Source organism: Perca flavescens, chromosome 14 (genome assembly GCF_004354835.1).
Source record: "Perca flavescens isolate YP-PL-M2 chromosome 14, PFLA_1.0, whole genome shotgun sequence".
NCBI classification, from domain to species: domain Eukaryota; kingdom Metazoa; phylum Chordata; class Actinopteri; order Perciformes; family Percidae; genus Perca; species Perca flavescens.
In genome coordinates, this window is record NC_041344.1 from 16,841,349 (window position 1) to 16,853,322 (window position 11,974).

Here is an 11,974-nt window from a genome sequence, read left to right on the forward strand (position 1 = left end):
GGCATTGAACCCGAGTGGACAATGTTCAAAGTTTCCATTGCTGAAGCTGCGGCGGGAGCTGTGGTCTTAGGGTCTTAGGTGCCTCAAGGGGCGGTAACCCACGAACACCGTGGTGGACACCGGTGGTCAGGGAAGCCGTCCGACTGAAGAAGGAGTCTTTCCGGGATATGTTATCCCGGAGGACTCGGAGGCAGTTGCAGGGTACCGGCGGGGCCGAAGGGCTGCAGCCTCTGCCGTGAAAGAGGCAAATCAGCGGGTGTGGGAGAAGTTTGGAGAAGACATGGAGAAGGACTTTCGGTCGGCACCAAAGTGCTTCTGGAAAACTGTTCGCCACCTCAGGAGGGGGAAGGGGGAACCATCCAAGCTGTGTACAGTAAGGATGGGACACTGTTGACCTCAACTGAGGAGGTAATAGGGGCGGTGGAAGGAGCACTTTGAGGAACTCCTGAATCCGACTAATACGCCCTCTATGTTAGAGGCAGAGCTGGAGGATAACGGGGATTGTCGCGATTTCCCAGGCGGAAGTCACTGATGTAGTCAAACAACTACACAGTGGCAAAGCCCCGGGATTGATGAGATCCGTCCAGAAATGCTCAAGGCTCTGGGTGTGGAGGGGCTGTCCTGGTTGACACGCCTCTTCAACATTGCGTGGAAGTCTGGGACGGTGCCAAAGGAGTGGCAGACTGGGGTGGTGGTTCCCCTTTTTAAAAAAGGGGGACCAGAGGGTGTGTGCCAATTATAGGGGTATCACACTTCTCAGCCTCCCTGGTAAAGTCTACTCCAAGGTGCTGGAAAGGAGGGTTCGGCCGATAGTCGAACCTTGGGTTGAGGAGGAACAATGCGGATTCCGTCCTGGTCGTGGAACAACGGACCAGCTCTTCACTCTCGCAAGGATCCTGGAGGGAGCCTGGGAGTATGCCCAACCGGTCTACATGTGTTTTGTGGATTTGGAGAAGGCGTATGACCGGGTCCCCCGGGAGATACTGTGGGAGGTGCTGCGGGAGTATGGGGTGAGGGGTCTCTACCAGGGCCATCCAATCTCTGTATGACCAAAGTGAGAGCTGTGTCCGGGTTCTCGGTAGTAAGTCGGACTCGTTTCAGGTGAGGGTTGGCCTCCGCCAGGGCTGCGCTTTGTCACCAATCCTGTTTGTAATATTTATGGACAGGATATCGAGGCGTGTCGGGGTGGGGAGGGGTTGCAGTTTGGTGGGCTGGGGATCTCATCGCTGCTCTTTGCAGATGATGTGGTCCTGATGGCATCATCGGCCTGCGACCTTCAGCACTCACTGGATCGGTTCGCAACCGAGTGTGAAGCGGTTGGGATGAGGATCAGCACCTCCAAATCTGAGGCCATGGTTCTCAGCAGGAAACCGATGGAATGCCTTCTCCAGGTAGGGAATGAGTCCTTACCCCAAGTGAAGGAGTTCAAGTACCTTGGGGTTTTGTTCGCGAGTGAGGGGACAATGGAGCGGGAGATTGGTCGGAGAATCGGCGCAGCGGGTGCGGTATTGCATTCAATCTATCGCACCGTTGTGACGAAAAGAGAGCTTAGCCAGAAGGCAAAGCTCTCGATCTACCGGTCAGTTTTCGTTCCTACCCTCACCTATGGTCATGAAGGGTCATGACCAAAAGAACGAGATCCAGGGTACAAGCGGCTGAAATGGGTTTCCTCAGGAGGGTGGCTGGCGTCTCCCTTAGAGATAGGGTGAGAAGCTCAGTCATCCGTGAGGAGCTCGGAGTAGAGCCGCTGCTCCTTTGCGTCGAAAGGAGCCAGTTGAGGTGGTTCGGGCATCTGGTAAGGATGCCCCTGGGCGCCCCCCTAGGGAGGTGTTCCAGGCACGTCCAGCTGGGAGGAGGCCTCGGGAAGACCCAGGACTAGGTGGAGGGATTATATCTCCAACCTGGCCTGGGAACGCCTCGGGATCCCCCAGTCGGAGCTGGTTAATGTTGCTCGGGAAAGGGAAGTTTGGGGTCCCCTGCTGGAGCTGCTCCCCCCGCGACCCGACACCGGATAAGCGGACGAAGATGGATGGATGGATGGTTGTTAGTTTATTTATTTTTTTTATTTATTATTTTTTGGGCATTTTAGGCCTTTTAATGATAGGACAGCTGAAGAAGCGAAAGGGGAGAGAGAGGGCGAATGACATGCAGCAAAGGGCTGCAGGTCGGAATCGAACCCGGGTCCGCTGCGTCGAGGTGCAAACCTCTACACATGGCCGCCCGCTCTACCAACTGAGCTATCTGGGCGCCGCAAATGTACAAGCTTATACAAATGTATAGATTATGAACATTACCACCTGGGATGATGTCCAAGTCAGCTGTCAGTTACTCTCTGCGAGTCTTCCTTTCTCTCTCTCTTGCTGTCATAATATTACAGCTCCCAATTTACTAAAATACAATACTGTGTACACAAACATTTATCATTATTGCACATTAAAGTGGCAGTTAAAGTCCTACAAAGAATTCACATTTACGTAATATGAAGAAAATAACCGTTTACACTATGTGAGCACAGCAGCAGAGATATGCAGTCAATTTGGACAGTAAATATTGAACTGTCAGTAAAAGTATACGGGCCAACTAAACCGTGAAAGCTAGAAGTGAGTTTAAGTCCAGCAAGGCAGAAAAACAGATAAGGGTGCTTCCTACAAAACCCTCAGGCAGAAAATTTGAAAGAAACACTTTGTAGAGAAACGCAGATATACAACAAAGTAAAATTTAATAAAATGCTATAATACATCATTGGAGCATTCATACATTTTCCAAGTGTACACATGTTGCCAACACTCTTCTGTAAAATGTATTAACTTACAATTCATGTAGCAGCTTGGAAATGGCTAGCAAAATTTCACATTTTTAACATGAAATTATGATTAGTGAGATGAAACATTGCAGTATAACATGGCAGACAGCTGTGGAGGAATTCCGTATTTAACAACTGACATGAGAAAACAAAAAAACAAAAATCACAGCCTCCTTTTAAGTCAATTCTCAAAGCACAAATAGACGATGTCATATTTTTCATTGCCTTGATTGCAGCAATTTAAAAATCAGAATTCTCCCACCCAAGCGACCCATGCTTTGTTTAAGGACACTGTATGCGTTTACCTCATGTGTCAAGTTTTCTATAAAGGTTTAAATCGGACAATTCAATCCATCAAAGCTTCAGATAGAGAGGTACAAGAGCTGGCAGCAAGAGGGCAGTGAGGCGTCTGTTCTGAGAAACCGTGTGAATAAAAGGGGGAAATCCTCATTCATCACTTGGATTGTTACTGGTTTATACAGTTCTTCAGTGGCCCTGAAATTAAAACCGGCATTTAAATTTTGCCCGTGTGTATTTAAACACAAGCGAAAAGAGGACTGGATGGGAGGAAGCATTGTGTTAAAGGCAACCTGGCCTGTTAAAGCCTAAATGAAGATAAAGACTTCATGTTGGTTACATCAAATCATCCATTGCCGTCCGACTGAGATTGGTGCAGAGTTGGTGCAGGGCCTAGAAGGAAATCGGTTTGGTATCCAGGGTGAGCGTTTATGCCTCCACTCCCTCTAACTCGGGGGGCAGAGGGGATTTTGGGTGCTTGCTCTCAAAGTGTTGCTTGAAGGTTTTTGGGTCGGGCATCTGGGACTGCAGGAAGGAACAAATATAATGTAATATTTTCGGCACGTAGCTGAGGCCTTGTCTTTGGAAAATATAGCTTCTCAGTGATCAAAGGATGTTATACAAATCTAAAAGAAAAAAGGGACCAAACGCCAGCAGAATTAACAAGTTAAAATGAAAAATAAAGCCTTTCCCCATCCTGAGTCAGGTTTCGGCTTCTGGGTTGTCAGAGTTCAGACTTCATACTCACCCTGCACACAGCGCAGGTGAACACTAGCGCTGCCTTGGCTGCCGTCTTTTGATCATGACTTTTGGCCTTCTTCATTTCCGCCTGTTTCTTGGCGTTTTTCTGCTGAGACTGAAGCTTCTGATGCCCGCGTGCCATTCTGGCCAAGCCTAAAGGGTAGGAAGCAAGGACAAAGGACTTACCGGTAATGTTTACGGATACACATCAGTGTTGTGGATAGGGCTGCACAACATACCATTTTATTTTTATTAATCATCATCGCGATATCAAAAGGCTGCGACATACCGCAAAAGATTTATTTGTAGTTGAAAGAAAATAGGAGTAGAAAACTGCACTTTAAAATGTAACAGCCACTTTTTTTAGTGCTTCCTTTTATAATCAAGTCAATGTTCAAGTTTTTCAATAAAATGAAATTATTTCCTTTTATTTGTTTTAAATTCAACAGTTTGTTGTATTGTAGCAGAATACTGAAAGCAGCAGAACTGAGAACACTTAAATATATGTTTATTTATCGCAAGTAATATAGTTATTGAAATATTCAACATTATCGAATATCGCATATATTCCTAATATCGTGCAGCCCTAGTTGGGCACATTCTTAACTTTTCTATTACTGTTGGTAGCCTACTCATCTACCATAAACAAGTCAGTTAATGGTTATTTTAGTGCCCACAGAGAAGGTTTGCATAATACCATGTTTACTGTCATGGCAAAGGTAAAGTATGAAGAGTATCACAAATTTTGGTCTATAAGACAATTCTCTCATTGTTTTCCATCAATCTTTTGCAGCGCCAATGCAATGCTTTTCTTATAGGCAGCTAAATATTTAATGGATATAAACACTGGAAAAAGAAAGCAAAAAAACTCTGATAAGAACCAAAAACTGCCAGTCAGCCAGGGTCAGGAAAAGTAAACAAGATAAAGCTTTAGTTTAACCTGACCTGAAATGCAGGTACTTTAGATGATAAAACAAAACCTTGACTTACATGACAGTAGGTGTAATGGATTCCATGAAAGACATTTAGGATAGGGGAAACTAAACAACAACAGAACTGCTTAGCTTAGGGGCTGATTGAAGCAATGTGTCTGGATAATTCTGTTGTATAAACCTGGTTCCAGGTTTTAATCGGCAAAGATAACAAATATGTTTCTTGGAACAGGACCAGGTTTGGCAGGTTGGGCTACAGATTTACTTGCAATTGGCATTTGAGAGAGTGGTATTTGGGGAGCGAAATAAGTTCTCTCTTGCCCTCACAGCTGTGGGCCTCAAGATTTTGACACAATGATCTAATGTGAGGTACTAATGCAGCACCCACCTTTAAGCCCTTAACAGATTGTAAACTTTAGTGTTGCATACTCCCAAATCATCACACTCTGAGGGTGACCCTGGAGCTTTCAAGGCCCCTGAAGGTCTAGGGACTTGGGGTGATTGCCCCACTTTGCCCCGTTGGTAAGCAAGCCTTGCTTACTAGCAACGTCTATTAATAGTCAGCAATGTATTCAGTGGTAACTAGCGTTGGTTATCTTATGACAAATATGGTAAGCTTGCTGAGCACTCAGTATGTTAACTTGTGTCAACACCATGTGTTAGCCAGCTGATTTAAAAACTAGTTTTATTGGTGCTTGGAGATTGAGGAATATCATGTAGCAATGAAGTAACAATGACATTGAAGTTACCACAGCACATCTGGCTCATCGTCATCGAGGTGACGCCAATTTGTTTCCCCTGCACTAACGTTAATCGAGCTGTTAACGTGGGTTAGCATACATGCTAACTTTAGCTCACTATGGCTATAGCTAGTCAGCTAACCTTAAAATGAATATTCGCGTCGGCAGGAGTGTAACGTTAACCGGGAAACGTATCAGCTATATGTTATAGCTAGTTAGTTAATAACATTTTAAAAGGACAGCAAATCTTACCTCTCCACAAGTAACCGTACGTGTCGTTTGCTGGACGCGCGCGCAGACACAGTGTGACAGCTGCTCAGTTCTCAGACCTCAGACAGCTGAAAGCTATTGCTGCGTTCAAAGACTCTCGTATAATTCGGCTTTCATAGGAATTAAAGTTTCATGGTTTAAAAAACGTGTACAATCATACGTACATATTTTATATTAATAATGTGTTATGTTAGAAGCAGTTTACCAAAATTAGATTTTAGTGAATGACAGGATAACACAAAAAACGTATCCATATTATGGCTGTGATCATGCGCAGAAGCAGTAGGCCTAATGTAAAGTTCTTTTTTTTATTGTCAGAAAAGAATATTTTGCTAACTGTAGGGAATACATTAACTAACCGATGGTAAAAGTACGTAGGCGCAATTCAATTTTTACGATTATAGAAGGAATCTATGAATGCACTGGAAGTATGGCTCAAGGGCTCTGGGCTGGCTGATGTAGTCACCATGATGCAGATACAGGACGTTGGCAATGTCGCCAGTTTGGTTAGTACACATCCACATAAACTGGAATTAGTAGAAGAAAGTAAATCAGTTTATATGTATATATACTCTACCGGTCAAACGTTTGGGGTCACTTAGAAATGTCCATTCCACTCCATTACAGACAGAATAACAGCTGAGATCAGTTACATTCATTTTTTTTTAGAACCCTTTTGCAATTATGTAAGCACATAATGTAATCTGAAAACTGCTGAGCCGTTTTAAAAAAACAATGCAACTGATCTCAGCTGGTATTCTGTCTGTAATGGAGTGGAATGGAAATTTCGATGTGACCCCAAACTTTTGACTAGTAGTATACATATATATATATATATATATATATATATATATATATATATATATATATATATATATATATATATGTTTGAATTAAATGCTTCATGGTGATCCCAAGTTAGAAGTAATTGTTTATCCAATGTTTTATTCATGATGCTTTTGTGCTTATTATTGCATTATAATCTGCATAAAATGTGCGTGCTGACACAGGCCTGCAGCCTAATAATACTGTTTCATTATTTGTTTGGAATTAGGAGATTTACCAAGTCATTATTTGTGTCATAGACTATTCACACATGTATGGGATTTGAACAGTGTGCTTGCAATCAAAAGAGCATTTGAGAAAGAGATTGTATGCAATAATAACGTTTTTTCTATTTGATCCATCATGGCTGTTTTATTGTTTTGTTTGAAATAAAAAGTAAAATAAAAAATAGTTGTCTACCTCTTATTTGCTATTTGTTTTTGTTTTAATTGCAGTTATTGACTATCTTCGACATTAACATTCTTCAAACTGTACATTTGTGTTTAAAACAAAATATTTTAAAAATAGTTTGTTACCAATTCACATTTCCATAATTACGAGACAGGCTATGAATTTTCATCTTCCTTAGTATAAAAACACCCTGTGGTCAGTTTTCTATTGAATTCCGTGGAGATATTGTGGAATGAAATGGATTCCTCTTTTGATTTGGAAATCAAAGAAGCTCTTAGAAGCTATTGTTTATACTGTAAATACGGCAGTTACTTCTTCCTCTACTAATTTCTTTCTCTGCATGTATTTCTCTTTTTAAAACTTTTTTATATCAAACTTTTGAACACTAATATTTTAAAATACTGATGATTTTGTATGTCTACATTTTACATTTGGTATGTCCGTTGGGTGTGGTTTTAATAGAAGCCATTAGAGGTTTCTACCACACACTCACATGTATTTTATATTTCTTTAATGTGATTTGTATTTATGTAAGTGAAACAAATAAACAAAACATAAACTTGGTTTTACTATTAAACTAAACACCTCTTATCTATTGGTATCCCGTTGTTGCAGGACCAAACTCTGCAACACCCGTAGATTTTGAGAGATAAATGATAAAACGTGATGTTCCCCCAAAGCAACACTAGGTGGCAGGTATGTAAGACTACATAAAGTATACTGTATACTGGTGTGTTGTGTGGGAGAAATAAGTTGTAGTGGTACCAGCATCCACAACATGTGTACACACACCTAACACTAATACTGACGGCTGTAATGTTAAAAGAGCTATATTATCATTATAACAATATCAAACTCAAATTCAAAGATTACTGTATACACTGCTGGCCCACTAAGATCTGTCTTGAATGTTAAGCATTTATTCAAATCTATTTTTAATTATAGTTATACAATGTGGTTCATGGGACTGCCTCGGATATTTATCTTTTCTATCTGTGACTTTGGTTTTGGGAACAGTGGAGCTGTTCACCTCTGCTCTGTATTTGACTGAATGCAGCTAATATGTAAATTAACTGAAACTCCAGTTAGGACATGATGGAAACAAAAACTCACGTGTTATCCCAATAACATAAAAATATGAATCAGTCTGTAAAAATAATAAATCCTAGTTTGTATGTGTCTAGTTGTGAATTGCATAATTGTAATTGTCTCTATTAGAACGAAAGAAGACAGTCAACTGTGTGTGTTTGGGCGTGTGTGTGTATGTGTGTGTGTGTGTGTGTGTGTGTGTGTGTGTGTGTGTGTGTATTTTTATTCACTAACAGTCATTATAGTACTCATTCCTGTTGGAAAATTTCCCAACAGTTAGGTGTCATGACTTTCTTGAGAGAAATTTTATCATTGTGAGAAAAGTCTCCAGCCTGCCATTGCAGCCCCCTCCACCTTCCTGCTTCCCCCCCTCATCATAAGAGAGAGACAATCCTTTTGTGAGGAGGGGGAAATATCTCTCAAGAGAGAAGGATGTGATTATGCTTTCAGAACGGGGCGAAAAGTAAAAGAAAGAAGGGAGAGAAAAAAAGACAAAAGCCACACATTGCTCAAGTTCCCCCCGCCCTGGAGGTTGTTGTGCAGGGACTTGCTAGCTTAGGTTTGGGGTGAGGTTGTCCAGCCTTAGGGCCTGTGTGAAAGCAAATCTTCCTGGTGTCAGCTATTCAATAGTGGAGGAGAATATTATCTGGCTATCCATTGTGTGTATGAATAAGCAGGTGTTTGCCACAGATAGCCTGAGATTACTTTTTCCTATTTGGGTCCTTTAATCCCGCCACAAGGGCTTTCAGGTTCACTTTCTGCTTGGCCAAGTTGTTTTTGAATCCTTTTGGTGTATATTATCTTTCGCAGTTTCTGGTTTATGTTTCTCACCGCATAACCACATATCCAGGTTTAGCTAGTTTTCCAGAGGTTAAGCCAGGGTCAAGAAAGATTTTTTTAAGATGCATTGTAGGGGTAGCGAAACTGGCAACAAAACGTCACACGGAGAGAGTGAAACAGTGGCTATCAGAGAGAGTGTGACCTCCTTGTTTCTCTGGAGGCTGTTGAGGGAAGAGGAAGTTGGATTTCATCTTCCCCATTGGCCGCTTCCTCTCCCGGCAGCTCCCCCTTCATGCTTTCCCTTTTTTTTGCGCCACAGTCCACTGCTGCACCACCATCACATGCCACAATGTTGCCAGACCAGTCGGGCTGGCTGTACACAAGCCGTGACACAGTCACAACACATCCACATGCTGGTAATTTTCACTGCTGCCTTTAGAGGCCGCATACCACGTGACGTGATTGACGTATATAGCACACACAACGGGTTTGTTAAAGCATTTAACTGCTGTGTTTTGAGTGTATTTATTTTGCAAAGAAATATCAAATTAAAAATTAAACCTCCAACATCACACGTCAATCTATCTCTGAGGGTAGAAAAGTTAAAACCAAACTTAATGGCACAAACGGAGAGCTTTTTTTTTGCAATGCAATTGTATTTGTTCAGTGGTTTATTGAAATTGACCCTGACATGCCCCGAGAAATCACATCAAGAGGGCAAACCATGCCTTCAGGGGAAAAAAAGTTAATTTCCTACCTCGACACACAAACACACACAAAGACACACACACAAACACTTCTACACGCAGAGTGCAACTGAAGGAGAGGCGAGGTCTGGGGTCGGGCAGACATAAGCCAGTCAGACAGAGGCTGATTGTGAAGGTGGTGACAGCACTCACTAACCTCACTAACAGCAGCAGCTCTGAAGCTGAACTGTGGCTGTTAGTGAATGAAGTCAACAGCATTGGATCGAATGTCAGTTTTACCGTAACACAAATGTCATGGAATTTCTGATTTAGACAATACAAGGTTGGTAGTGATGAGTAGGCTATAATATGTGTTTAACCATTTTGCATTTGAAACGCCTTGATGCATAACACATAATGTTTTATATCCTAAACCCTTATAATAAAACAAGATTTATTCGTGGCTCATCTTGAGTTACGAGCAGATCAACAGAAAAAACGGATGTATTTTCTTCTCAGAACATAACTTTGTGTACAATAAATATATTTGTCTTGTTTATCCCTCTAACCACCGCTCAGATGTTTTCTAGGACCCTTTGAGACGGATCCTGTATCGCAGGTTGGGGTTGATTTTATCTGTTAATTTAGAGAGATGGATATTTATCCGTTTAAATGTGACTTAATCTGCCCCGGCTTCCACTTTTTTATGTCTCCCGTCATCCCCACAACTCTCCGTCTCTGTCTCAGCTGTGAGTTTCTGTACTCAAACAGGGAGACTCTGACACCTAATCCTGGCCAAGTCCAGACAAGCTGCTTCTTTCTGCGAAAAAACTAAGGTATGCCTTTCACCTCTCTCACAGAGTGGGACACACACACACACACACACACACAGAGAGAGATAGGTATTCTGTGGCTCCTGGCCCCTGACTTTTCTGTCTTGCCCATGCCTGCTTGTGGCAGCTTGTATCATAGCCTTCGCACTATTTCAGCTGTCATACCGCCACATGGCAAACATTCCAGCTGGGAGAAGTCATGTAGGAAAAGGTACAGACAAGGGGAATCTTATAAAAAAACATTATTTTGATTAAGTCAAGCAAAACATACTTCTCACTTTGTTTTCTGAGTAGAGTTAGTTATTCGAATGGACAGATTTTGAGACATCTGTTTTGTAGTTTTTTTAATTGACTTCCCAACAAGAAATGTTAACAGTAATTTCAAACAGAGGCTCTGGGCGCAGACCCAGATGCTCTAAGGGCATGTGCTGGGTAGGCCCGTTCAGTAATCTTTCCATGTTCAATGGAAAAAGTGGTAATAAAGTTTGGTAGAAATATGCTTGGAATACATCAGCTATTCATTTTTTTCTCTCTCCTACTTTAAACCAGGTTTTCTGTTTCTCTTAATCTTTGTTCATCTCTCTGTCTGGGTGTTGTTGGAACTAAAGGACCCCACCTGTATTTATCTAGCAGTTCCATTCAAACACAGAGAGAGCTCAGGAAAGGCCCAGGTGCTCTGTAAAACAAATTAGACAAGGGAGGATAGTAGTGATCGTTGCACATGAACACACAACACCCCTGACGGTTTAACTGAATCTGAAACGTAATTTTTTGATTTCCATATAAGAGTGCCTAAAGGCATTCATAAGCAAAAGGTTTGCATTTTGTCATGCAAACACCTTCATAGGACATCAAACCAGTTTGGAAATTGCAACCCAACCGTTTTTGAAACTTTAACTGTGGAGCAGTTTATCCTTTCTGAATTATTTCTTACATATACTGTATATCATATGTAACTCTGTAGACGTGGTGGAAGAAGTTCTGAGATATTTTCCAGCTGTATAGTGGAATAAAAAGTACATTGTTTCCCTCTGTAATGTAGTGGAGTAGAACAGTGGTGGAAGAATACTTGGATTAATTACTTAAATAAAATTACCAATACTACTATGTAAAAAAACTCCATTACAAATAATAGTCTTGCATTCAAACTCCTACTACAGCTGTGAAACAAGTACTAGAATAAAATAAAGTACGATATTTTCCTCTACAAAATGTAGTGGAGTAGAAGTATGAAGTAGCACAAAAATAAAAGAGTTAAGTAAAGTAGGCCTACAAACCCCTCTAATATGTACTTTAGTCCAGTACTTCAGTAAACATACTTAGTTACCTACCACCACTGAAAATGACTCTGTATTAAGTTTTTATCTAGTATTTTAAATAAACCATATATATATATATATATATATATATATATATATATATATATATATATATATATATATATATATACTATCAATATGAGACATTATACATTATCTACTAGACTTGCACTAATAATCATGTAAGTGTACTTTAAGTTTCCATTGCGATTAATTAAATCATCTATCTATCTACAACAATAATTAAA

General features: G+C 41.2%; 1 protein-coding gene across 1 annotated transcript; it reads right to left on the minus strand.

Annotated features, from left to right (window-relative positions):
* Positions 1 to 3,276: 3,276 nt before the first annotated feature.
* znf706 (zinc finger protein 706) lies at positions 3,277 to 5,863 on the minus strand. The gene is made up of 3 exons (XM_028597807.1): positions 5,766 to 5,863; positions 3,849 to 3,994; positions 3,277 to 3,625 (listed from the first exon to the last, which is right to left on the minus strand). Exons 2-3 carry the CDS (start codon positions 3,981 to 3,983, stop codon positions 3,530 to 3,532), a joined length of 231 nt encoding a protein of 76 aa, XP_028453608.1. The 5' UTR covers positions 3,984 to 3,994; positions 5,766 to 5,863; the 3' UTR covers positions 3,277 to 3,529.
* Positions 5,864 to 11,974: the final 6,111 nt, after the last annotated feature.